Consider the following 26762-nt stretch of genomic DNA (forward strand, 5'->3'; position numbering starts at 1 on the left):
TGGCTAATGGGGTGGGGGCGGGGTTGGGGAGTGCCGTGGGTACGGGGGGAGGGGTGTGTAAGTAGCCATTGAGCCGATCTTGTGCATGCTACAAATTATAATCTCAAAGTCAGGGGCTTCTGACTTTTAAAGAGAATCTAAAATCTTATTTTATTTTCCAAATTAACTCTGCCAGGATGCAGGACTTTTACTTTTGACAGACTAAAACCATACTTGCCAAGAAAAAAACAAAAACAAAATCACCAAAACCAAACCCACCAAACCCACTGAAAACCAAACCAAACCAAACAAACCCAAAACAAAACAAAACAAAAAAAAAAAAAACCAAACAAACAAAAAAACCACTTCTCTTTCTTCTCCCCATCCTGGATTCTGTTTGTTTCTGTTTTAAGTCAGGGTCTCATTAGATCAGGATGGCATCGAATTCACTATGCAGCCTTAGAGTTGTTGATCCTCCCAACCATGCCTGCCGGGTGCTGAGATTATATGCGTGCCCCACCATGGCCACCTTTAGTATATTGATTTTCTATTGTGGCACAACAAATTCCCACAGACTTAGCAGTGAACAAACAGATATTTGACATTTTTGTCTCACCGGCTGACTGGGCTCTGAGGTTCCAGAAAGAATTTGTTTCCGAGCTTATTCAGGTTGTTGAAGAAAATCCGGTTCCTCTCAGCTGCAGGAGTGACGTCATGTGTCCTGGCTCTGGGCTAGTGACCACATGGCTTCCAGAGAGCTTCGCCTTGGTCCTTTCTACGTGCCTTTTCCATCTGTAAAGCAGCACTACGCAGAATTCTTTTCGTGCTTAGAATTTCTACTTCTACCTACAAACCAGAAGCTTTCTCTGTTTTCTCCCCTTTGTTGGAAGACGAGCTCATGGCTACAGGAGGCCAGTTGTGTCATTTCTTTCTTGACGTTATATAATCGAAGGAATGCCATATCATGTAAACAGGTTTCACTCATATTTTAGAAGGAAGAGATTATCAATGACAGTCCCTAAAACAAACTTCATTATTATTTAAAAGAGCAAAATCACCAAAGTATGTTCTCTGAGAAAGACAGAATAACAAAATTTGGGGGAAGAAATAGCTGTGAAATCTCAAATATTGGGAACCAAGCATGGACTTTCAAATAAGCCAGGGGTTCTAAGAAGATCGAACAGCAAAGTAGAAGTTCTTTGAAAGAGCTAGAAGCAGAGCCACTGCCCCTCAAAATGTGGGGGATGTGGCTAAGTAAAATGTCAAAGTAAATGTAGCCTTTGATGACCAACTTGGAAAGAAAGGGTCTCAGGAGGAAGCAAATTAAACCCCTAACAGATGATGGATGACAATAACCAGAAGGAAATGGACACGAACATAAAAAATAGGGCAAAGCAGTAAAAGCAAAAGTTGATTCCTGGAAAAAGAAAATGAAACAAAAAATCTTAGCCAGTGAGTTGAGTGATGTTACCCAGAAGAGGTGAAGAGACTTGCTAAGAGGTGGCCTCAAGTGAGGATGGCTCATATTCCCAGAAACAAACCGTCGAAACTAATTTGAGGAGAAACAGAAAGCCAGAACAGAATAACTAAAGAAACTGAATTACTAATTAGAAGTTTTTCCATCAAGAAAAATCTGTGCCCTGGTTTTACTGCTGAAGAAGATTTGTCAAAAAAAATTGAAGAAGAAATAATGACAAAGGTTAACAAGCTTTTTCAGAAGGAGCAGAAGAGGCGCAACTCTGCTGATTCCATGAGACCAGAAACACTGAGGGACAGCACGTGAAAACAAGCAAAATATTCCTTATAAAGTGTCACAAGTCAAATCTAGCAACATCTAGACAGGATCAAGCTGGATTTATCCAAGGAGCACAAGATTCGCTTAGCATTTGAAAATTAATGCTACACACCAAAAATAAAAGACAAAGACCATATGGCTGTGTGAATACACACAGGAAAATCATTTGACAAAATCCAATATTCATTCATGATAGAACTCATAACAAACTATGAAATTTCTCAACCAGACAAGTAGCATCTGTAGCAAGAAGGATCATCCTTAATAGTGAAATGTCCTCCCCTTTTTCCAATTCGATAGTGTGTTTGGGAGTTATAGCCAGTCAACTAAGCAAGCAAATGGGACTAAAGGCGTCTAGATTGGAAAGGGGGAAATGTCTTTAAGTGGTAAGTGTGGAGGTTTTGCCAGTTCCAGAGAACTCCTGAATCAGACTGGAGTGGGGCAGCACTGGTTATCCCAGATAGCAGTGTGTTTCCCAGAGGGTTTTGAAGCTGAGTATGGATTTAGGAGTACACAAGAGTTGGAAGCAGAGGAAGGAGTAGTAGGCAGCATTTTAAAGTAGAGAGAACGGAAAAGCAAAGGTGAGGTGGTGTAAAACAGCAATTCTCTCTCTAAGAACTGGGGAAGTTGAAGGCACACAGTGAAGTTCACTACAATGAACACCGGTGGTGTATAACCTTTCACTGAGGCTGAGTTGGGAGGGTTGTGAGTTCGAGACCAGCCTAACACAGTTTGAGGATGACCTGGGATGTATATGAATGAGAGAGAGGATGAGGGGGAGAGGGAGAGGGAGAAGGAGAGGGAGAGGGAGAGGGAGAGGGAGAGGGAGAGGGAGAGGGAGAGGGAGAGGGAGAGGGAGAGGGAGAGGGAGAGGGAGAAGGAGAGGAAGGCAGGCAGAGACAGACACACACAGAGAGAAGAAAAGAGATGAAGGCAGGGGCAGCAATATAAAGGGTCTTGTAGACTACACAGAAGTTTTGAACAAGGGATTATTTGCTATGGGATCATAATGTGCATATAATTTTGAGGGGGCATAAATCAAAGTTTGTGTATATTTTTAAATTTGTTTATTTTACGCACTGTCGCTCTCTTCAGACACACCAGAAGAGTGCATTGGGTCCCATTCAGTTGGTTGTGAGCCACCGAGTGGTTGCTGGGAATTGAACTCAGGACCTTTAGAAGAACAGTGCTCTTAACCACTGAGCCATCTCTCCAGCCCCAAAGTTTGTATATTTTGACAACACCATGTTGTGTTGTTTTTATACTATTATGCTAATTTTATACTATTACTGTATAGTATGGTAAATTGATTAGAACTCAGATCATTTAGTTTCCAAATAAAAGACACAAAACCTTTATATTTATAATAAGCCTTAAAGCACTAGAGCTGGATAGATATCAGCCCTCTGTACTATTTTATCTACTTCTCTGTTGGTAATCTCAAGATACCATTTTCCATGTTCTGTCTGGGCTGTTCTTTCTCCAATAGGCTGACCCTCAAGGCCATGCATTTACAATCTACCTACCCCATGATGAGTTCTTCTTCCCCTCTCTTCTCCTCTTAATGTCTGAAGTCCCTTCCTGAGACCTCAAGTAGGAACTGAAGCCCTGCCTAACTTTCTTCAGCCCATCTATAGGCTGTGGGCATCTTTATTAACCAATCACAGATAACTTAGGGGCAAGGTTTGCACAACAAAAACTGGTATACAGGAGGATCTGTTTTGGAGCAACCAGGTCTTGAAATGCAGTATTTAGCATTTAAATTACACACTCACGTAGTGACACACACATATGCACATATGTGAGTGTGCATGAGTACACACACATGCACAACCAGTGCACGCACACACACATGATGTGTACACATATGCACATATACATACATGCACATATGCACGCACTTATGCATGCATGCATGCATACATGACCACAGCATCAATTCACATCTTCGATAAGAGAGTTAGGTGGGATTGACCGATGCCAGACTGTAAGGAAGGAAGCCTTTGAGGCCATTCCTATGAAGTATTTCTGTGGACTGGGATGAACCCAGGATTTACAAATGCGTTAGAAAATTTAGAAGTGTGTTAATGTACAAAATGACTAGTTGAAAAATATAAATGAAAATCAGTCACAACTCAAATATTCACTTCAGGTGAATAATCACTGTTGCTTTAGAGGTACTTTTAAATATACTTTTAAAAACTTTTTTGTAACTGATAAAAAAGTAATACTGTCTGGATAAGGTGAGCTTGTAAAACACACTGCTTTCGAGGGTCAAGAAGAGAATGATAATTCTTCACTAATCTGCTTGGTTCTCACATCTTAATCTAATTCGTTGTACTTTCCTGGTTTTCATTTATTAAAGGACTTCTTTAAATAGTTGCCACTCTGTTGCTTTTGAGATCCGAACCAGAGACTGTAGCACAAGGCTGCAAGCTCCATCTTGAAATTTTGTAACATGTATCTAATTAAGGCTTCTTGCAGGTCCATGAAAAAACCCAGTGATAAGAAACCAATGTGTATTAAATAAAGCCTTGGGGAAGATCTGAGAAGGGGGTTTCTTCATTAAACTAAGCAAAGTTGATTAAGAGCCAAGTAAAGTAATAATACATTAATTTGTATTTAAATATTTTAAAATATTGCTCAAGCATAATCATATCATGTTAACTAACACATTGAAGGTGTGGGGCTAAAAATGGGTCATCTTCTTCCCAGCATCGCCCCAGCCTCCAGGGAAACCCTATAGATAAGTAAATGGCTGCTGTGTGGAGAGCACTGCATGCTCATCTCAGGAAGATAACTGAAGCAGATTTCACTGAAATCAGTTCATAAATTTGACTTCAATGTATTGCTTTGGTCAGAGTCTGAGGTACATAGCAGCAACATAAATACCACATTTCAAGGGCTCATGTGTTGTAGCCACTGTCCTGTGTTACGAATGTCCTTTTGGGGTACAAACTTGGCCACTGGACTTCCCTTGGAAGACCATTACAAGTGATGCTTTAACTCCTTCATTGGCCACAGTGTCCTTGAGTAGTGACCGTTCCTAGAGGGCAAAGGTCTTTCAACAAAAGAGTGGATTGTGCAAGTCCTAGTTAGGAGCACTTGCTCAACGTGCGTCTAAATTAGAATCTCCCTGGTAGAAGTTCTGAGGTGGCTCAGTAGGTGGGGGTGCCCACTGCCTTGATTGCTAATTCGAGTTCCACCCCTAGGACCCATGTTGGGGGGCGGGGCAGAGACAGAGCTGTCTCTTCTACAAGTTGACTTCTACATGGATGTTGTTTGTGTACACACCTAACACACATGTAAAAAAAAATAAAGAAGAAAAGCGAGATGGAAAGAGAGAAAAAGAAAAAAAAATTCTACATCAAATGACATTATCCTTTCATGATCCTAAGTCAGAGTGACTGCAGGTGGGGCCTGCAAGGAACACAGGCCAATCTTTTTTTTTTTTTTCCGGAGCTGAGGACCAAACCCAGGGCCTTGTGCTTGTTAGGCAAGAGCTCTACCACTGAGCTAAATCCCCAACCCCAACACAGGCCAATCTTGAGGCTTTCCTATGTGCACCACCCAGGTTGAAGCATTAGGATAATTGAAAGGCCAAGCCCACATTTCAGCAGAAGATCTTACTACCCAGAGAGACCACCTTCCCATTCATTCTGCTTCCCAGACGTCTTCAGGCATGCAAAGTGTATGGTGTAGTAAAAATAAAGAAAGAAATAATAAATGAAAATGAAGGAAGACGACTTGCCATTTTCTAGCCAACAGAGATGGCAAAAGCTATTTCGATTTCTTTGTCCAGTCAGCTGAGCCAGGCTTGGACATGTAAGAAACTCATCCTGCTTGTGTCTTTCTTTACTGGGGATGAGGGAACACTGAAGGAAAAGTAGGTGAGAGAAACCTGGCACCTGGCTTCTCTTCAGCAGCCCCAGAGGACTCATCTCCACGGTTCATTATCTTTCCATGAGCTAGAGCTGGGAGTCCACTCCCTCTTTTCCTGCAACCACTAACATCCCTTTCTGAGTCATCTTGGCACAGAAGCATGAACAGCCAAGTTAATGCCTGGTGTGTACATCTCCATGCTGCTTCTCAGAGGCTGCCTGCCTGGCCTGGCCAGTGTCTTTTGACTCTAGAGGCAAGCTTGCATTCAGGTGCTGGGGTTTGCTCCTTTCCGTTTAAGTAGTAACAAATCAGCAAATTCTTCAAACATATTCCCAGAGAGAAGAAACAGTAAAGAAAAAAAGTGTGCGTATATATTGGTGCATATGTCTATGCATGTTTGTACATATTTGTATGCATGTTTGTGATATGTGTAAGCATGCTTGTGCATGTGTGTATATATGTATATGTGTGTATGTATATATATACATGTGTATATGCATGTGCATATGTATATTTGTTTTCGCTGTTTCTCGTTGCTTAAAGCTGGACGGGAGATAGCGTGAACCTTCATAAATAAAGCGCGTGTGCTCTTTGCCCTCTGCCCCAAGATGCTGTGCTTGTCCTCAGATATCCCCTGAAAGCTGTAGCTGTAGCTGCTATGGCCTGCCGCTGTCCATCGTCCTGGTGCTTCCTTCTGTACAAGCTCCATTCTCCGGTGCCTCTGGTTTCCCAAGTAGGACGTGCTCAGGCCAGGGCCAGGACGCCCTCCAGCAGTCCGGGAGCTGGCCTGCAGGTGCGCCTGGTCAGCCCCGCCCCGCCCGACCTAAGGCCCCGCCCTCAAATGAGGCCCCACCCCATCGCTTTCGTCACGATGACGGAAGGCCCGCGCATGCGCAACGCGGCCGTACCCCTGGCCGCCCGCTCGGTATTATGATTAGCCCTGGGTGCGGGGTTCCGGCGGCCGGGAGGGAGTTGTCGACGCCGCGGCCGCTGCGGACCGATGCCCGCCTGCCGGCTGAGGTAGGGCGAGCGCAGCGCGCCGCGCGGGAGCGTGGGCCGGGCCTGCGCTTCTCCTCAGCAGCCGCCTCAGCGGGGCTGGGCGGGCGCCGCCGCAGGCGGAAAGTAAGTTGCGCGCTCGGCCCGGGGTGCCCTGCGCGGAGGACGCGGCCCGCGGCGCCACCCCGGCCCCGATCTCGCTCGGCCTGCGGGCCTCGCGCAGCCCGGCGCGGCCCTGCCCTTGCGGCCGCCGCGGGATTGCGGCAGCGCGGGAGTCGCGTCGCGACCCGGCGCCGCGCCGGCACACGGGCCCCGGGCAACTCGAGCTCCGCGGGCCTCAGTTTCCCCGCGGGCCTTGGGTCCCGCTGCAGAGGCGGGCGGCCGTCGCCTCACGATAGCTCGGGAACGCGGTTGTCTGCGGAGATGGGCGCCGGGCTGCGGAAGGGGCAGCGGTGCGGCTCCCCAGGGACTGCTCGGATTTTTTCGCATTAGGAGACGCCGTTCTTTTCCGTAGACATCGCCTGTTGATTTCTTTCCGAATCATTTGAAATAAAAACAAACACCTTGCCTTTTGCTTGGACTCGACAGCCAGAAAGTGGCAGCCCTTTATGCCTAGGCTTCCTCCAGCTGTGTTGTTCTTAACAGTGGTGTCAGCTACAACCTAGGAGCTTTGCTGTGAGTTCGGGTCATGTACGCATTGGAGAATGTGTCTCCAGGGTTCCTAAGACTATAGAAGTCAGAGGATGTAGGGCCTCTGGGCTGTCAGGTTCTTACTTTCTCTTCCATTTAAATGAGCGTATTCTCCAAGTCTTAGGAGCTTTGGCGAAATCACCTCGATGCTTGAAGCGTTTTTGTCAGCTTTAAGGTGAAGTAAGCGATGGACCTACAGGTGTACAGCTCTTTGTGCTGAGTTTCCAGCAGATTCCTGTCCAGCGTCAAAAGGCTCAGTTTGGATTCTTTGTAGGGATTGGGACACTGTCCCAAATTGGTCCTTAACTTATCACAGTTCATATCGGTGTAGTCGGAAGCCCAGGTTGTCAAGGTTATGTAATCAACTTGTTAATTTCTAATCTTGTTACAGTGTTTTCCAGATTTATAAAACCATTCCCTTCAGGAAATCTGTCTTCAACGTCTGCTTAAATATTTCTCTTGGAATTGGGTTCTTGAAGAAGAATGTTCTGTATGTGTGGTAATTAACACGTACTAATTAGAAAAGTTTCTTTCAAAGAACACGAAATACATAGCGGTTTTTCTGACTGTCAGTGTAAAATTGACCCATTTTACAGACCTAGGGCTGAAAGAAATTACATGACATTCCCAAGGTCACATTGAAGCAGGGTAAAAACGTCAAGGGCATAGCACTGACTTCATATTCCTGTCCTCGAAGCTTCCTGATCAGAAACGCTCGGTGTGCCACTTTTTGATTTTTAAAATTTTGCATAGCCAGTTATTTTACGCAGAAATTTTCTTTTATCCTTTTACACTCTCCTGAGTAAATTTTATACTACTCTAAGTTTTGATGAGTGGTTGCAGTATGACACATTTGATTGAACAATGGTTCTCAACCTTCCTATTGCTGTGACTAGTATGTCTCCTCATGTTGTGACTCTTAACCATAAAATTATTTTCGGTGCTACTTCATAACTGTAATTTTGTTACTGTTATGAATCACAATGTAAACATGTTTGCCGATGGTCTAAGGTGGCCCCTATGAAAGGGTCGTTTGATCTCAAAGGGGTCGCAGCTCACAGTGGAGAGCCACTGGTTTAGAACGTCCAAAAACTGGAAAGTTACACTAGTTATTATTCTTACTCTTATAGAACAGGTGTACAGGTCAGGTCTTTGTATGGTGATCCTGTAACTCAAACACATAAGCCTGGAAGGAAGCCTTTTAAATGTCTTTTTGTTAAAATTGAAGGACATTTGTGTTGTTTTTACTGGACATGTCCACACTAAATCGAGGATGCTGTTCTCCTGTTGAAAGTGAAACTAAATAGAAAAGGCTGTTCAGAGGTAGTGAGTAGCTACGATTCTAGGCACTGGTATTAAATAAGACACGGCTTATTTCCCATTGCACCTTTCTGAGCATCAGTTCATTATACTGCCTCGGATGAAGAAAGTTACCGTGAATTTTCTACACAGCCCGGATTTTCTGACCTAAACACATAGGTGAGAAATACTGAAGACTTACTTTACCAGCATCTCAACCATAAGAGAGGGTTTTTTAGCTAAAACATTTTTTTGTAGGAAAACTAATTCAGCCCCGAGTAATACCAGTACTTGTGAGTCAGAGGTAGGAAGGACCAGCCTGGGCTGTATAGTATGTGTGGCATCTCAAGAACAAAAGCATGTGTGATAACACTCTCTCTCTCTGTCTCTGTCTCTGTGTCTGTCTCTATGTCTCTCCCACTGCCAGCACTGGGGAGGCTGAGATAGGAGGGTCATGAGTTTAAAGCTGGCCTGGATTTCATAGCAAGCACAACCGTAGTGAGACCTTTCCTCAAAATACAACGAAGTCCTGCTGTTCAGGATGCAGGCACTCCCCATTGTGTGCAGACAAAAATCTTCTTTCTACTTCTTTCTACTGGGGTAGAAAGGCTGAGTGGATTTGGGAGGATGAACTTAACCTTAACCATTTATTCCTGGAGTTCTTATCTGTTTGGGAGGGCCCCAGGGTAGGAGGGTAGCAGCGGGAGAGAGAGCAGAAACCAGTTGCTGGGAAGCAGGCTGTGGTGGATCACTGAGGTACTCACTGAAGGAAGCTTTTAACAGGAATAGGGACAGCTGCATAGAGCCCGAGGCAGTGAACGGTAGGGGGTGCTTCTCACTAAAGGCCAGTCTGAAAGGCTCCAGGCAGGGGTTGAAGGAGGAGGAGGTCAGTGGTTAGAGAACTCAGACTTAAGTGTGTGGAAGGGAGTTGAGGCCGACACAAAACGACTGCATGTTCTATAAAGCATTTGTAAAGGGAGGAAGGTATGACTACAGCTTTGGGATATGTTGGCTTTTGTTGTGGTTTGGGAAGATCCACACTGTGAAATCCATGAGGTTTGGTGGCCTTGGGAGAGAGCACTGGAGGTGTGGTCTGCCTGGGACAGGACAGAACTGAACTGCGTCGTTCTCACAGAATTATTTCCTCGTCTGCTTTTCTGCACATCTGTTTTGGGTTGTGGTCTTTTGAGAAACCATTTCTTGCCTTTGGTAGGAGAGGACCCTGCCTACAGATTCCTGCCTGGTCCTCCCTGAACACTCATCTCACCATGTCGCCTCAAGAGCTTCCTATGAATTGCCCTTGGCACCTCCAGAATTTGGCTTATGCCCAGCAGGCCTTTCTTAGGCTGGGACCCCCCCAGTCTGCTGCTGGTAGCAACTCAGTCATAGAGCCTGGTCCGTCCATGGGACATGATGCTTTAAGTGTCTCCAGGTGCAAATTAAGAAAGTCCATCCATCCTTTTCTGTTTACTGCTCAATTGCAGATTAGCCTACACCATTTATTGTTGGGTATGAAGTCAGTACCCCAGCATACCACATGACTGATATGGTAACTGGTCAAACCACAGCTCCAGTGGGCCTGGTTTTCTCAGTTGTTGACATGTGGTTACTTTGTCAGGCATCTCCTTGATGGCTGACTGCTTTGGTTCTTACATCCCCAGGTGGGAGCCATGCCTGATACAGTGTGTGCACTCACGAGGCAGCTTCGTCAGTTAGAATGGCTTATAAGCCATTAATGGAAACCTGCCTATTTTGCTGCAGATGGGCTGGATCTCCTTGTTGTTCAGGCACACAGTTTAGGGACTAGAAGGAAATCTTGCACTCTGACAGCATCTGTGTATGTTGTCTTCCATCTCCAGTCTGAGGTTGGTACCACCTGCCCTCACTCTCCTCACTCCACATGTCTCTCTGCCTGCCCCGATGCTGCGCTCTGGGAGTCTCCCTCTACAGCCAATCTCCTCTACTTGATCCTCGCTATCACCGTCCAGATTCTGGCAGCCCTCAGATCTAAGTCATTGGTAATCATTTACCTGGGGATATTTCTAGTTGTCTCCTAGCTGGCCCCCAGATGAATTTTGTCCTTCCAGTCAGACTCATTTTGCAGCGGACTAATTTCTGAAGCCATCATTTCATTACTGTCCCTTTATCTGAGACTCTGTCATATAATAAAATGTGTCAGTGTGTTTTAGGTAGATACTATACCTAACAGTTACTGGGTGTGCAGATACTGTACCTGGGCTACAAAACTGAGTAAGACACACGTGATTTGTACAACTGAACTTAGCTGTCAATGGACATGCAGATTAGTGACTACACAGTTGTGATGATGATGGTGCAGGATGTTGTGCTGCTGGTGTATATGGGGAGCTGGTGTGTGATAGGAGGTGGGAAGAGCACCAGGGAACATCAGGATGGTGACCTGTAAACTGGGTGGTAAAGCATTAGTTGGGGCTACCCAGACCTGAGGAAAAGATACCAGGCCCTTTGGAGCTGTGTTTCACTGGTAGTACTGTCCCACCAGAGTAAGCTCTCAAAGCTATCCCTCTTGGTAAGCCTCTTTCCCACAACATGATTTCAGCTTGTCGCTTAAGCACACGCAGAGATTTCTCTGGGATGCTTTCTGTGAACCCCCAAGGCAGATTTAAAGGAAAGAACACCTTTTTTTTACTGTTTGTCCCTGCAAGAGGTTGTAAACAGTGGAGTGTTGTTGGGGGCAGGGTGTTGTGGTTACTAGGGAATAGAGTAGTAGATTAGGGAACTAACCTTGCAGTCCTTAGCACTGGAATCTCCTGGGAGGAAGGCTAAAGAGCTGGAGGGATCCTTGGGTGCTGTAGAACTGTCTGGGTGGTGACTTTGCTTTCCAGACTTGCACTGCTTCTCAGGCCCTAGATGCCGTTCCATGCTCTGCATAGTTGCTGAATAAATGAGTGGCCATTCCTAACATGAGCCTGTGGAGCAGGAGGAAGGGACAGCTCACCAAGTGACACTTTGAAATCTGGAACCTTAAAGCCACAGCTCCTCTTCTGTGCTGTTGTGCCAGTGTCCACTCAGTATGTTGCATGGCTGGGGAAATTTGGAGTGGTCTGTGAAACTTGGTTCGCTATTTCATTCTGGTTCTTGGCTGGAGAGAGTAGAGTTTACATTTTAAACATTTTCGGTGTGTCATGTTTATGAAAGTTCATTTTGGGTCTAGGACAATGTGCTAACCTGTTTATGAATAGAATATGAGGCTGTATTGTACAAGAGAATTGTGGATGTCTTTAATGATGATGTACAACACTGAATAATAGAGAGACTGGAGCTTAAAGTTAGTGTTCTGTTTCACCTAACTTCCGGTAGGTTAAATAGATTTCTGTTGGCATGAAGAATCATGATAGTGCTAGAGAAATTTGAGTGACAGTCTTTCAGTCTGGCCTCAGGGACTGATTGATTCCCTTGCTGAATGGCTGTGTACCCATCCCCTTAGGAAGGAAATGGCTTTTTTGAAACAAATGGAAAGAATGTGACTTGCAAAGTACATTAAGTTTGTTCTTTGGAAAAGGATAAAGTTTGTCAGTAACTAGAGCTTGCCTGAATTTTTCTTGACTTGCTCTGGTGATTTAGTTTGGGAGGATTCTTGCTGTCCGCAGATGGTGTACAAGCAATTGTAGGCTGTTGTTTTCAAGCTGTTCCATTTTTAGGTGACCAGTAATGACCTCAGCCTCTCTTCTGCATAGTAGTTTGTCCATAAGTTCCTGTCTTAAACACAGACTCTCAACGCCTCAAGAATTATTTGTCAGTGATACTTAGCTGGTGAGCCTTTGCTGGCATTGTGAGTTATGTTCAGTGGCTTGCTGGGACCAGCACTTCCATAGCACGTCAGAAATGGAGGAGACCAGAAATGCACGGAGGTACACTGTAGTGTTTTGGCTTCTATGGGAATTAGGGAGGTCTGGGTAGAAGGGAAGCACTGCATTATTAGAGGAAAATGTTCTAGTCCTTGGTGGGATCAGTGGGCCTGGAGTCCACCCCAGACAACTCTCCCCAGTCACAGGAGGGAGGTAGAGGGAGCCCTTCATTTACCTCTGTGTCCCTGCTGTCTTTCTCATTAAATGGCCAGTGTGAGGATTTAACAACATAACAAATGTAAACATGCCCTTATGTACATAGATTCCCAGGAATTCTGGTCCTCCTTTTAACTGTCTAAATTGATTGATTGATTGATTGATTGATCAATTGATTGAGAGTGTGTGGAGGCCAGAGTACAGCGTGCAGGTGTTGGTTTTCTCTTTCTGTCACTGGTGCCTGGCAATTGAACTCAGATGGTCAGGCTTGGTGGCAAATGCCATTATCCACTGCGCACCATCTTTGCCCCGTGGCTTTCCATTTTAAGCCATTACACACAAACTGGAAATCACATGAGCAATTTATTATGGTAAGAGACATTGTAAGTTTGAAACAAGACAATAAAAAAGTCACTGGTTTTGCCATACAATTCACTTCTGTTTTCACTGAATGATAGAGTGCTGTCTATGGGTGGTAATGGGAGTTCTAATCAACAAAATTTGCTTATGAACTTTTCAACTAGTTTGAAATCTCTGATGATCTTATTTCTTAGCTACTTCCTTAGGGATCCTAAGTCCATTTCTTGCCTTGAGACACAGATCAGTTTTCTGATGCGTTGCCTTTCCTGGGCATTTTCTGCACTTCAATTAGTGACTGTGACTAACTCAGTAAATGGTTGGCCATCAAGCACCCTTCAGGAACAGCCTTTTCCACAGCTATAACTTGACTTTGAATGAAAAAAGGAAAGAGAATGAGCCAGCCAAGCAAACACCTTCTCTCTGCTGCTGGTTTTCTCTTCCTTGGTCTGACTGTCCCTGCCCTCCTTTGGTTTCCCGTCTCATCCCATGGTAGAACATCTGAAAGCTGCTGGGGGCTTTTTCTAGAGGGTCCTGTTTTCTTTATTGGTTTATAAAGTTCTAAAGACAGGGATGGTATGGTGTCCTCTACTAAGGCACACATTTTTGCTTAATAAAAGTGACTCAGTGTTCTTGCTCCCAACCCAGGAGAGCTGCATACTTGCTACCTCAGGTCTTATTTCTTAAGAGCACAAAAACAGGCCTTCAACAATGTATTTCAAAGAACTTGGCCTATTTTATAGATCTCTTAATGCAAAGGTTCATTGGGTGAAAAATTATATATAGAAAATAAATTTTTTTAGTAATCTCTTTCTTGGACTATAAAAGCAGTACATGTTTCACTAACAAAATCCAAAAGAATATAAAATATATTCTTACTGATTTAGCATTTTAGATTTTTATAATACATACAAACATAGTTTTTAAAAAAAATTGGGATGACATGCTGTGAGATTTAGTAAATGAATTTAGTATGTAAGTATATATGTGTGTGTGCATGCACGTGGAGGGTAGAGGTCAGCCCTGGGTGGGGTGCATGCCAGTGAGACTATGCTTAGCTGGCCAGGAAGCCCCATGGCCCACGTGGTCTGCCTCCCTGATGCTGAGATTGTACGAGTGTGCACCACACTGGCTTCTTCCATGGGTTGTGGTCACTGCGAGAGGCATTTTACTAACTTGAGCTCTCTCTGTAGCCTCTGAACCTTTTCTGCTTGGCACTATATGGCATAATTTAATACTGGGTAGACTGATTTATTACATCATTCTGTATTATGGACTTATATGCTATCTCTGAGTTTTGATGTATTAAATATCATTGAACATTATTGAGTGTAAAGTATTTGTCCTTGTCTTTATTTTAGACACATTTAGAACAAAAGATGCTCCTTCTCAGAAATGCTTGGGACCAGAACTATGTTTTGGAGTTTGGGTACTCCCTTCCCCCACTTTTTAAAGATTTTTTAGAATGTCAGATTTTAAATAGAGAGTTAATGCAGTTTGAGGGGTAGGATCTAAATCTAAACTTGAAAGTCATTTTTGTTCCATGTACAACTCAGACACCTAGCCTCGATATAATTTTGCATATTTTTTAAGTTTGTGAAAGTTCGTTTCATGGTGTGAAACTGTCTACTGTGGTCAGATGATTTGGGAATATTTGAGGCTGGGCTATGGATGCCCAACCTGTGGTAAGGTTGTAATCAAGGATTCATCACATTTTTGCTATATAGAAAGTTAGCATTCAGCCCCACCCGTGTAAGAAAATTCTAGTGATTCTTTTTAAGCCAGAACCAGCCAATACTTTTAGTCTGTGGTGAGTGTTCTGTTTCAGCATTCTTTTTATGACCATTTTTAAAATAGCTGTCTTCATCCCAGATCAGAGAAAGAAGGAACAGAGAATAAAAATGAATTTGACATACAAGCTTTAAAAGAGAAGGTTTAAAATATTGTTTTAAATTTTCCATGATTTCCTCTTTATATTCTGTGTTCCTGGGAAAAGTGGGTTGGCACTTTTTTTTGCAGTCGTTTCCACACATGAGGCTTTGTTTAAGTCAGTATTGTTATGTAAGTACTTCTGACAGGTCTGTCACCACACCAGTTTAAGCTCAGGTGGAAGTGATGGCATCCTTAACCAAGAGGCAGGTTCTATGGAGGTGGTTGACTTTACCCGTGCTGTGGCTTGAAGGCTTGTGACTTGATATCCAGGGTCTCCTCCACAGGTACCAGCTCTGCTCTGCCTTGTCTGCTCAGCAGTTTTTGGGGCTGGTCTGGCTCTTCTGTATGTTCCAGTTACAACTTGATCTGCTTAGACAAGAGAAAGATTACTTAAGCTGGCACTTTGAGTATTGATCTGGATTGACAAGACAGACATTGCCTTTCTTGAGAGCCTGGAGCAGGCCTCTGAACTGGCACTGCTGTCTTGTCAGGACTTAGAGCCCATTAGTGTTGCCTACTTGCAAGGAAATTAGAATGTGGTAAGGAGTCTGACCCTGCTCAGGTCTTATTTAGGCAGCCATACTGTTGAGGTGTTGTGAATGGAACCTCCCTGCTTTTTCTAGGAGACACTTTCTGCATTCTCTTTCCTGAGGTTCCCTGAGCCTTAAGTGCAGAGTTGTATTACAAATGTATCCACGGTGGTTGGGCCCTCCAAGATCAGTTGTTCTCTATAATTTGACTATTTGGGGCTTTTTATAACAACGGTCTCTGAAATCTCCTAGGCAGAGAACTATAGTCAACTAAGGAATGCCGAGAGAACGACCAGAGAATCCATCTTCTCAGAGATGAGACCCCTAATTGGTTGTCAACAAGTGGTCAGCTCTGAAATCCTATACATACAAGTAACATTAATGAATTCTGCAAGTTGTATTTATACGTGTGTGTGTGTGTGTGTGTGTGTGTGTGTGTGTGTGTGTGTGTGTGAGAGTAACAGAGAAAAAGAGCCATTAACTTGAGAGGGAGTAAAGGGAGTCATGGGGAGGGTTGTGGGGAGGGAAGAGAAAGGGAAAATGATATCATTATATTTTAATTAAAACAACAAAACTTCAAATATACCTAATAGGCATTACCTTCCTTTGCAAAGTCCTTAGGTTTGTGGGTGTAACTTTGCCTGTTAGGACATTTCTAATAAGAGTTATTGGCTTACCTCTTAATTTTAATGCCACAGTGAGTCCATCCAGTGAGTGCAGACCGATACAGTTATAAACCCACAGTAATTTTTAGCACACACCCCCTCCAGTACAGAACTTTAGGTCTTCCTAACTTAGGGCCTGTTGACCAGTTGTGGGTGTTGGTCCTTGATTTACATCATTACTCCCAGGAGGAGGAGGCACACTCTTAGAAAACTGAAATATTGCATATTTTGGATAAAGAGAACACTAGAGAATACATAATAGGACTATGCCACTGTACCTGACTTGAGGTTCCTGACATTACTGGAGGATCTCATTAGGGTCTTCTGGGTCTTTGAGTCACTTTTGTTGATAAAGTGTTAGCAAAAAAGCAGATCAAGTAGTCACTGAGCGTTGGCTGTGTCCTTGACCTTAGTTGGCTCTTGATAGGTGTGGCATTCAGTCTGGCCGTTCCTATGATTCAGGATTATAATCTTCATTTTTTGGTATTTATATAAAAAAAAGTATTAGCTAGTTTCTATGGGAAGGGTTAAATTCAGCTTTCCAAAACAGAGCCTTGTGTTGACTCTGTTATGTGAAGAACTACTGGCCCTGTTTGTTTGTTTTTGGGGTTTCCTGTAGTTAGTACTTTTCAGAGATTTTGTGTGTTGGAATATTGATTCACTCATTTGGGGGAATGTTGTATTCTAAACAAAATGTCGAGAAGCTCAGGGATAGCCTGATTTTTACACACAGCCTGTTTTGTTTGATTTCTCAGCAAGCTGTGAGTTTTTTCAGAGTTGAGTGCAGTGGCATCTTTGATCACCTCTCCTGGGGGAGAACATTGCGGGATACGTGTTTGACAAACAGACCCCTCTGCAGTGGTGATGTGACCAAAAAGCTCAAAGTGAGTTTCAGCAGGAGTAACGGTGGCTTCCAGACCCACAGTAGGTGTAGCAGAGGCTGCTTCTACAACTGTTTGAGCCGTTTGCAAAGTGTGTAGGGCCACCCACACTTCCTTCCTCTTCTTCAGCCTCACTCCATGCTTAGTCTTTTCTGCTTGCTTAAGCTGGAAGAAATCCATATATTCTTATAACACCTACCAGTACTTGTTTCCCAGTCTGCAGTTTCCATATTCCAAACACTGTTGGCTTAGTTAGCCTGCTTCACTTAAGTCTAGCCTAGGTATCTAAATGTATAAGCGTGTGCCACGAAAGAAGGCTGCTTTAAGGTGGCTGGTCTTAGTGATACTTGCTGTTCAGAAAGATGTCGGCTCAGTTATGCGGTTGTTTAAACTACTGATTTTTAAAGAGCTTAGTATGAGAAAATATTTATTCTACAAAGAAAGGAAAAAGTAGTCATTGTACTTAAGGTATCTGCTTTGTAAGAGTGAATGTCAGGCTTGGAACCATCCTCCCAGATTGCAGGTGAGTGTTTCCTTGTACAGTTTTGCATTTTCCAAACTTGAAGTAAATTATTAGTTTGTGTGTGTGTGTGTGTGTGTGTGTGTGTGTGTGTGTGTGTGTGTGTTTCTGCCTGTTTATTTTAGAATTTGTACCTGGCTGTGTCCCTAGAGGACATCTGCAGAGCTCTCTGGCTTATTACCAAAGAGGAGGTACAGATGATTTTCCCTTACTATACCCCATTCTTTTGGCCAACATATTCTACTTAAACTTTTTCTGGGACTAAACATATTTTTTCATAGTTGGAATCCCAGTACCAGGACAAAGGCAGGTGCAATAGACCAAGGGTTGAGTGGTATAATTTGAGACCACCATAGCTAAGAGCGCTGATGTTCTTGCTAGCACTGTGAGGTTCAGGCTTTCTAGTCTTTGCTTCCGGATTTGCTGTGAGTGTGTTACCTAGGATGACATGATGATGCAGTCCTATAATTCAGGCATGTGGGAGACTGAAGCAGGAAGATCTTGAGTGGAGGCCAGCCTGGGCTACATAGTGGTACTAAGCCAAACATTGCAGCAGGGTAAACAAGTACTTAGATTTTTTTATTTAAAAGGCATTTTATTGAAAATCAGATGTTAGTCAGGGAGTGGTGGCACATACCTTTAAGCCCAGCAGCACTCAGGAGGCAAGTAGGCCTCTAAGGTTAAGGACAGCCTCATCTACTGAGCAGGACTACATAGCGAGAACCTACCTCAAAAACAAAAAGAATATCAGATTTTAGTGTTGTTAGAGATATTATTTTCTGCATCCCAGAATCTTGCTGCTAGTTTTTCAGTCTGATGTGTTGGAGAAGCAGGAAACTTCTCTCAGTGAGCTCTTCCTTTGCTGTAGGGGAGCAGCCAGAAGGGAATGGCAGGGATGCAGCAGCACAGACAGGGGGGTCTTCTGAACACCCCACAGCCAAATATTGTAATTGTAGAGCATCTCCACATCCCTTAACCTACAGAAAGGATTTGTTTTTATTGCCTTTAATTGAGTATGCACACATGCACATGTGTGTGCTGCACATGTGTGTGTGTGTGTGTGTGTGTGTGTTTGTGTTTGTGTGCATGCGTGCTGCACATGTTGAGTGCAGGTGCCACAGAGAGCTTGAGTTTCAGATGGTTTCTGAGTTCCAGGTGTGTGAGCTATCTGATGTGACACGTTGGAAACTGAGCTTAGGTTCTCTGCAAGAGCAGTGAGAGCGTTTTACTGCTGAGCCATCTCTCCAGCCCCCTTCACAGCCTTTAAAGTTTGTGTGTTTGATTTAGTTTGGTCTGGGGATGAAATATGGTGGTATTTTATACAGACCAGTCTGGCTTCAAACTCTTAATCCTTCTTACTCTGCCTTTTGAGTACTAGGCTTACAGGCAAGGCTGTGTTCTTGTTACTAACATTTCTAGTCAGGGAACTGACTGTCAGGTAACTTGCTGAGGGCCTATGGCTTGTGATTGGTGGTCCGGGCTCATATCAGGGAGCTTTCAGAACCAATGCGTAACTACTGATCGCCATGCTGCCTTGCTACAGAAACTGCTGGAATGACTGTTGGAGAGAGAAGCAAGCAGGGCTAGTGGGAGGAGCTGCTAAGTCCCACTTGGAGCTGAAGCAGGCAGGCAGGCAGGCTGGCAAGCTATAGTTTACCTGTGAGTAAGTGGGGGACTGTGCACACGGCTGTGGGGTATTCTTGGCTCCCACTCCAGCAGAGTTGCCTTTCTAGCTAGATGCCATCTTTGTGTATGCTCTCCCATACCTTGTACCTTCTCTCAAGCAACTTGAACTTGGGCTCACTGACTGCCCAGACACTCAGCACCTTTCATGGGCGTGTGAGTCGCTTTGGCCACCAGAATTACTCAAGCCTTTTGCTTATTTGTGTTGTGTTTCGGGTTGGTAGAAAGCCCGTAAGCCCACTTTGGAAAGGACTCCTTACTATGCTAGGGACTGGGAACAGTGCAGCTGCTTTGCTCATAGTGACAGTTTTGTTTATTCTCTGGTGGCAGACATAAAGGTGTTTCGTGTGCTGCCTGTTGCTGGCATCACAATGCATTTCTGCCTTGCGTAGAAGGGGTGTCTTATGTGGGTTCCTCTCCTCTGCTGCTGTAGTGGGAGCTTGGTGAGCTTGTCCAGGGGCTTCAGGAGGTGGGATGGACTTAGAGGCAGGCAGAGCAGGATCCTAGGCAGAGGTAAATCAGACAAGTTGAGCTTCATTATGCATACTTTGCTGGTGCACAGTTAGGATCCAGCAGATGCAGGTTCAGAGCCTCTTACCTAGGAGGTCTTTAGAAAATGTCAGGCGTTGGGGCTATTTCTTTAAAGCTGTGATTTGAGCCGGGGCGGGGCCTTAGTGACAGAAAACTTGCCTAGCATGAGCAGAGCCCTGGCTTCAGGGGAGAAAGAGAAAAGGTGGGACAGGGTCACCAAGGGCAGATTTGCAGTTTCAGGTTTGTCTTGTCCTAGAATACATAGTTTTACTTTAAGCAAAATTGAAACAAATAGAATACACTGAAATCGTTTTCTGTATTTTTCTTTAGGAGAAACAGCAACTACTGGTAACAGAGTGATCTGTCATGCAGTTTTGCAAGGTATGTCCTAGAGCCAGTACAGACACACCTGCACCTCTCCCAGCCACCTCTGAACATTAGCACAGGATTGGCAGGACAGAGCCACTGAGCTCCTCAGAGATGGAACAACAATTTACTGTGTATATATATGTACATGCATGCTGCATGCGTGTGTGGAGGCCAAAGGTTATCATCGGTATCTTCCTTGATCATTATCCAGCTGATCCCACCCCCAATTTAAACATTTATTTACTCTCTGTGTGTGCGTTCCACAGCTGCCTCTTGTGAAGGTCAGAGGACAGTTTCTGGGTTCTAAAGATAGTGCTCAGGTTGTCCAGCGAAGACCTTTATCCCTAAACTATCTCCTTGGCTCTCTCACTCACGGAACCTGAAGCCCATTGATCTGGCTAGGCTGGCCATTGAGCATGAGCTCCGACCCGCCTGTCATTGAGCTCCCCAGCCCACGCTCCCCAGCCCGTGCACTTGAGGTTACAGACGTGGGTTCTGGGGATTGTTCTCATGTCCTTCTGCTGTGTGGCCTACATTTTACCACTGAGCCACCCTCTTAGCCACAGGCTTAACTTTAACAATCCCTAGACTGATTTATCTACTTTGATCTATTTGCCACTTTCCAGAATGCATCTAAACAGAAATACAGAGGAAAAGAATAAAGATGAGGAAGTGGTGTAGGCAGTCCCAAGAAATCTGTTTTGGAGGTAAAAGTTGAATTTGCAAAAATATGCAGCATACACTTAGACAGGTAAGAACAGCTGAACACAGAGTTAATTGAGGATTGAGGTTAGACAGAGTCTCTGGACTAAGCATATGAATTAAAGTTTCTTTAGGGAACCTAAATGTCCAAATGCAGAAACACTTTTTAGTTTAGATTTCCCTGCTTACATTGGTCAGATTGCTTACATTATTAGCTCAGATGAACCGGATAATACACAGTACAGAAGATGTTGGCTCTTTCTAACACTTTTATTACATACTAGTCTGTTTTATTTATTTATTTATTTTTTAATTATGGGGTTGTAGAAATGGCTCAGCAGTGAAGAGCACTGGCTTCTCTTCCAGAGATTTCTGAGTTCAATTCCCAGCATCCACATAGTGGCTTACAGTCATCATTAATGGGCTCCATTGCCGCCTTCTGGCATGCAGGTGTACATGCAAATAGAGCACTCTTATACATAGGATATATTAATAGAAATATTTTATTTTGTGTGTGTGTCTGTATCTGTGTCTATATTTGTGTTTGCTCCTGAGTACAGGTGCCCAGAAGGGATGTCAGATACCCTGGGACTGAAGTCCAGAAGAGGGTGTCAGGATACCCTGGGATTGGAGTTAACATTGGTTTTGGAAACTGAACCCAGGTCCTCTGCAAGAGCAGTAAGCACTCCTGACTGCTGAGTCATTTCTCAAGCTCCTATATGGTTTATTAATTTAAAATCTTAGTAAAAACAGACTCATTCAGTTTTGGTTCTCAACTCAGTTTGTAGAGATGTAGCAGAACAGTTTTAAAGCACTGACAGGTGTCATATGCACTGGGGCTGACTCCAGCTCCTGCTAGACTGCCCTGCAGTGTGAGGCTGGTTATGTGACGTGTACAGTGCTCATTCAGAAGAAGTCAGTGCTGAGTGTGATGACAGTGACTTCTAAAGTACGGAACATGCTAGTGAAAATGCTGTTGTTGGCCTATTTAAGTTTATTGTATGTCAGTTTTTAGGTGACCCTAAATAAACAATTTCAGTAATTTTTGAAGCAGTGTTAATATATCACTTTCATAATTGCATTTTGACTCTTACTATATTAAATATCAAGTGTGATGTGACTGGAGTGATCAGATCTTCAAGAGTGGGCTTGATCTCCAGTGTGGGCTATAAAGTCTGACTTATATTGAATTTTAGCTTTAATATCAGTCACGTGTATGCAGTTTCCTTGGCTTTAAGATGAGACAGTCTGATCTCAGGATCCTGTGACACAACAGAGTCCTACCTCTATGAGTGCCCGTGGTATGATTTCAGTAAGTTTGGGCTTTTCCTCTGACCTTTGAAATAGCATGCTGATGCTGGAACGCAGCACTGCCCTAGTGCGCTCAGGTCATGTGCACCTCCACAGTACACAGCACAGGCAGTGAGTCTGCTTTTAGAGCACACACCAGGGACTGTGGGAGAAGGCCTCACCAAAGTACCGTGCATGTGTGCGTGCGTGCCAGCTTGTCTGGGAGGTTAGCATACTCATCACTAGAGTTTGGTACTCATTTCTAAAGCGTTTGTTCAATTTGTGAGATTTAAAGTACCATTTTAACTTGTATATTTTATATATTTGTTTTTTCTGAGTCAAGAACATTTATAAGAACATATTTCTGTCAGAAGTTTATATTATAAAGGTTGAAAATTTTAAGTAAGTAAATTTGGCTTCTAAAACCAACAAACCTGAGACTTAGCTAGTTTGTAAGAGTGAATATGTATGTACTCTGGGACAATGAGCTGCCATGGCAGTTTATGTGAGTTAGAAAAGCTCTTGGAAGTGGTCATAGAGAGTGAGTGACCTCCAGCCAGAGTGCTGAGTGCATGCTATGTCCAGGGACTGTCTAATCTCTGCTGTCTTGAGACAGAAGGTTGATTGGGAAATACATCTCATTTCAAACGTAGTAAAAGTTTTGATTATATATCCTCTTGGTGTCAGTACTGATTTAGATTTGGGGCAATGACAGAATGGTCTTCAGGAACCCTTAGATACTTAAAGATTACAAGATATTACTTGGAGGTGCAGGGGAGAGGTAAGAGAAGGCTGTGCCAAAGGGGCCTTCCTACACCCTCTGAAACAATAGCTAGTCTCTGGGTGAGAGCAAATGGTTGCTGGGTTTCTGCTGATGTTTATTTTCCATGTTCCCTTTTTCTGAGAGCTTTCACCATATTTTTTTAAAAACTTTCTATTGATTCTTTGTGAGTTTCACATCATATACTCCAGTCCTGCTCATCTCCCATCCCCTCATATCTGCCCCTTCAACTGTACAACCTGCTTCCCAAAATAAAACTCACAAAAAACCAGCAAACATAGAAACCATCTCATCATGGAAGCTGTAGTGTGTCATAGTGTGTCCCACACATCTTCACATTCCTTGTAATGAATGAGCCATTGGTCTGGTTCGGAATCTCTGGCTTCTATTACACCATCAATATTGGATCCTCATCTGGACTCCTGGATATCTTGTTGTTGCCCTGTATCAAGGAACTCTTGTAGCTTTGGATCAGCAGGACCAGCTGGCCCTCTCTCCTGTCCCAGTAATCTGCAGATGATAAGACTTTGGAGTGGACCCACTCAGGGTCTTGGGCCTGGGTGGCAGCTGAGCTAGTCAGCCTGTTGGCTCTCCCTCGCTGCACTACCAGGGCAACAAGCACTGCTTCAGTTAGGCTACCCAATGCCACCCTTGGCAGGAGGGAAGTCAGCTCTCCCATTCTCGCACCCTGTGGGCTGGTTCACCAATGCCTTTGCCATCAGGGCCAGCTCCACTGTATTGTCCAGGTGAGGTGCAGCCATGAGTGCTGTAACCTGTAAAGGGGCAGGGCTAACTCTCCTGCTCTCATGATCCCAGTGTCAGCTCTTCCAGTCACCGTTGGTGACGAGGGGAAAGGGAGGGTATCAGCCCCATACCACCTCACACTAGACAGTGGGGCTGGCTCACCCATGCCCCTTCTACCAGAGCCAGTCCTACCTTGCTGTCCTGAATCCTGCAGCTGGTGGGGGCAGGGGCAGCTCTCCTGAGCTCATGTCCTGTGGGCAGCTTTCCTGACTGCCACAGGGAAAGGGGAGGGCCTCCATCACCTCTGCACCCATGCCACCGCCGGCAAATTGAGTGCGAGGGTCAGCTCTCTCATAGGCAGGCCATCATGGCTGACTCACACCCCGGGACTGCTGCCAGAACTAGTGCCACTGTGCTACCTGGGCAAGGCACAGGGTCTCCTCTCCCCAGTTCTGCTGCTGGCAAGAGATGAGAGATGAGACCAGCTCTCCAGAGCCCTCTGCATCCAGTGAGGGGATGGGCCAGTTATCCACAGTCCTTGTGATGCCCCAATGCTGCCCTGATCAGTGACATGTGAGTCATGGACATCAACACCAACCCTGTTGCTATGTAGTCATGGGCTCAAACATCACCCTCAGTGACAGCTCATGCTGGGACCTGATCATGGCACCAGGTACTGGGGCTGGCCACTCATACCAGGCCTTGAGTCTCTAGTTCCATCTCTCTTCATAATGCTCAAGCTGCTCCACTTCTCTCTCTCCTACCTGAGCACCACAGACTCTGACATTGTGGTAGCTCCCACTACAGGCTGGCCACACACTTCATGGACCTGTAGGCAGCATCCTTTTCTGTGCTGAGTGGTTGGAGGCAAGAGGTGTCTGTGGTCCACCTGTGCCATGGGCTGGAGGGCAGGTCTGAAAGGTATTGTGGTCTTCCTCTGGTCTCTCTCTTCCTCCTGTGCTGTGCTGCGCTGCCTGGATTTCTTTGATTTTTATGTGTCCTATGCATAAAACAGCTTTGATCACTAAGCTACCCATCAAACTAGGATGAACAAAGGGCTGCCATCTGCTTTGCCCATGACTGGTGTACGACCACCACCAAGGTGTCTCTGCCCACTGCTGGGGTCTCTCACCATAGTTTTAAAGACCGATGGAATTTTACTCTTGGGAAATGTTTGTCATTAAACATAGCTTATCAAACTTGTCAGTTACTTGTTTCTGATATCCCCCTCCCCTAAATGGCTTTCAGTGAGCTGCGACTTTCTGTTTGTGGGCTGTGGTACTTTTCAGTTTATATTTTGGATTGATAACTGTAAGTATATAAATAGATTTTTAATAACAATCTTGACTCATTTTATATTTCAATTGATTTAAGGCTCTCAAAGTAAAATAATTAAATCAATAGAAAGAAAATCCACAAGTTGATTGTCTCTCTTGTTTTACAGGTATCCATTATGATGTTGACAATAAAGGCCTTATCTCCAGCAGATATGCTCATATGAGAAGACCCACTTCAAGCACTTTTTAAGTATTTCCCCTTCATTGAACCAGCATGGCAGGGTTCAAGCGAGGCTATGATGGAAAAATTGCTGGATTGTATGATCTGGATAAAACCTTGGGTCGAGGTCACTTCGCAGTGGTCAAACTGGCCAGGCATGTCTTCACAGGTGAGAAGGTGGCAGTGAAAGTCATTGACAAGACAAAGCTGGACACTCTAGCCACTGGTCACCTCTTCCAGGAAGTCAGGTGCATGAAGCTAGTGCAGCACCCCAACATCGTGCGTCTCTATGAGGTCATAGACACCCAGACCAAACTGTATCTCATTCTAGAACTTGGAGATGGAGGAGATATGTTTGACTACATAATGAAGCACGAGGAGGGTCTTAATGAAGACTTGGCAAAGAAGTACTTTGCTCAGATAGTTCACGCTATATCCTATTGCCATAAACTCCATGTGGTTCACAGAGACTTGAAACCAGAGAATGTAGTCTTTTTTGAAAAACAAGGTCTTGTGAAGTTGACAGACTTTGGCTTCAGCAACAAGTTTCAGCCTGGAAAGAAGCTCACTACAAGCTGTGGATCTCTTGCGTACTCTGCTCCGGAAATCCTGCTTGGCGATGAGTACGATGCCCCTGCAGTAGGTAGGTTCCACCCAGGGCTCTGTTGGAGCTCTGCTGCTGCTGTTAGTTGGTTACATTGGTTAAGAATAATCTCAAAGATTATATGTGTCTTACTGAAGAAATGTGGTTTCATGAATACTGTGTCTTGCTAAGCTGGCAGACAGGTTATTTCAAAGTTATAAGGGAAAACGTCTTTGTTTTAAAACAAAGGTATTAGAGTATTGTTGAAAGGAACCTTTAAGGATACTCACTGAAGTTTTTTTTCCTTAGAGTCTTGAGTTCATTTCCTTCCCATCTTAGATTGTTTTCTGGCAGTAACCCTGACTGTCCCTTCCTGCAAACGTCCTTTAACAATCTTGTCACACCACATTGGAGTGATAACATGGCTTCCCCACTCTGTGAAGAATCAGAAATTGGGATTGGGCTAATTGTGACCTTAGTAAGTAACTGACCCCTCTGCTGATTTCTTCATCTGTAAGATAAGACAGTTCTCCTGCCGAATTTTGTTTGCTTTTTCATTGTACAGATGGGAACTTTGCCCTAGCACTGTGGGAACAAAGGGCAGAAGAGGAGCCTGCAGTGCTACATGCCTGCATGTGTGGGGCTGTTGATACGGGGCCCTTAGCATTACCAGCTGCCCTTGCCTTCTCCCTCAGTGTCCTTTGTACTCTTGTCCAGAATTACTTATCTGTAGTGGAAGGGCTTGCTGTTTCTCAGGTTAGTGTAGCTTTGTCCCCTTGGAACCATATCAGTTGTGAAGGTCATACAAGAAATTGTTTTGACGTGAAAGGATTTGTTGGACTGAAGGTGCCATCAGCTTTAGATTTTATTTAATCTCAGAGAAACATATTCTGACATTACATGCACAGGACATCACACTCCATAGAAACGAGTGTTGCTGCTGAGCTGCAGGCCACAGGAGGTAAGTGAGAACAACATGCTGTATGTTACGGTGACAATGCCATGTAAAGCAC

The 26762-nt window shown here is 44.4% G+C and overlaps 1 protein-coding gene and 1 long non-coding RNA gene across 6 annotated transcripts in view; one reads left to right on the forward strand and one right to left on the reverse strand.

Moving 5' to 3' along the window:
- The first annotated feature begins 6515 nt into the window (after positions 1 to 6515).
- Positions 6516 to 26762, forward strand: part of Snrk (SNF related kinase) — a 54258-nt gene continuing 34011 nt past the window's right edge. The window contains exons 1-2 of one of the 3 annotated variants that reach the window (XM_006244062.4): positions 6516 to 6676; positions 25114 to 25809. In XM_006244062.4, the coding sequence (XP_006244124.1) occupies positions 25221 to 25809 (589 nt within the window). In that variant the 5' untranslated portion in view covers positions 6516 to 6676; positions 25114 to 25220. 3 annotated transcript variants of the gene reach the window in all.
- On the reverse strand, positions 14944 to 25116 carry LOC120094304 (uncharacterized). 3 transcript variants are annotated; one of them, XR_005488601.2, is made up of 4 exons: positions 24089 to 25116; positions 18207 to 18293; positions 16447 to 16619; positions 14944 to 15339 (listed from the first exon to the last, which is right to left on the reverse strand). It is a non-coding gene; the product is annotated as an uncharacterized LOC120094304 (long non-coding RNA). The 3 variants fall into 3 exon arrangements; XR_005488599.2 differs by having other exon boundaries at positions 23862 to 25116; XR_005488600.2 differs by having other exon boundaries at positions 23188 to 25116.

The sequence above is a fragment of the Rattus norvegicus genome, chromosome 8, assembly GCF_036323735.1.
Source record: "Rattus norvegicus strain BN/NHsdMcwi chromosome 8, GRCr8, whole genome shotgun sequence".
NCBI lineage: Eukaryota > Metazoa > Chordata > Mammalia > Rodentia > Muridae > Rattus > Rattus norvegicus.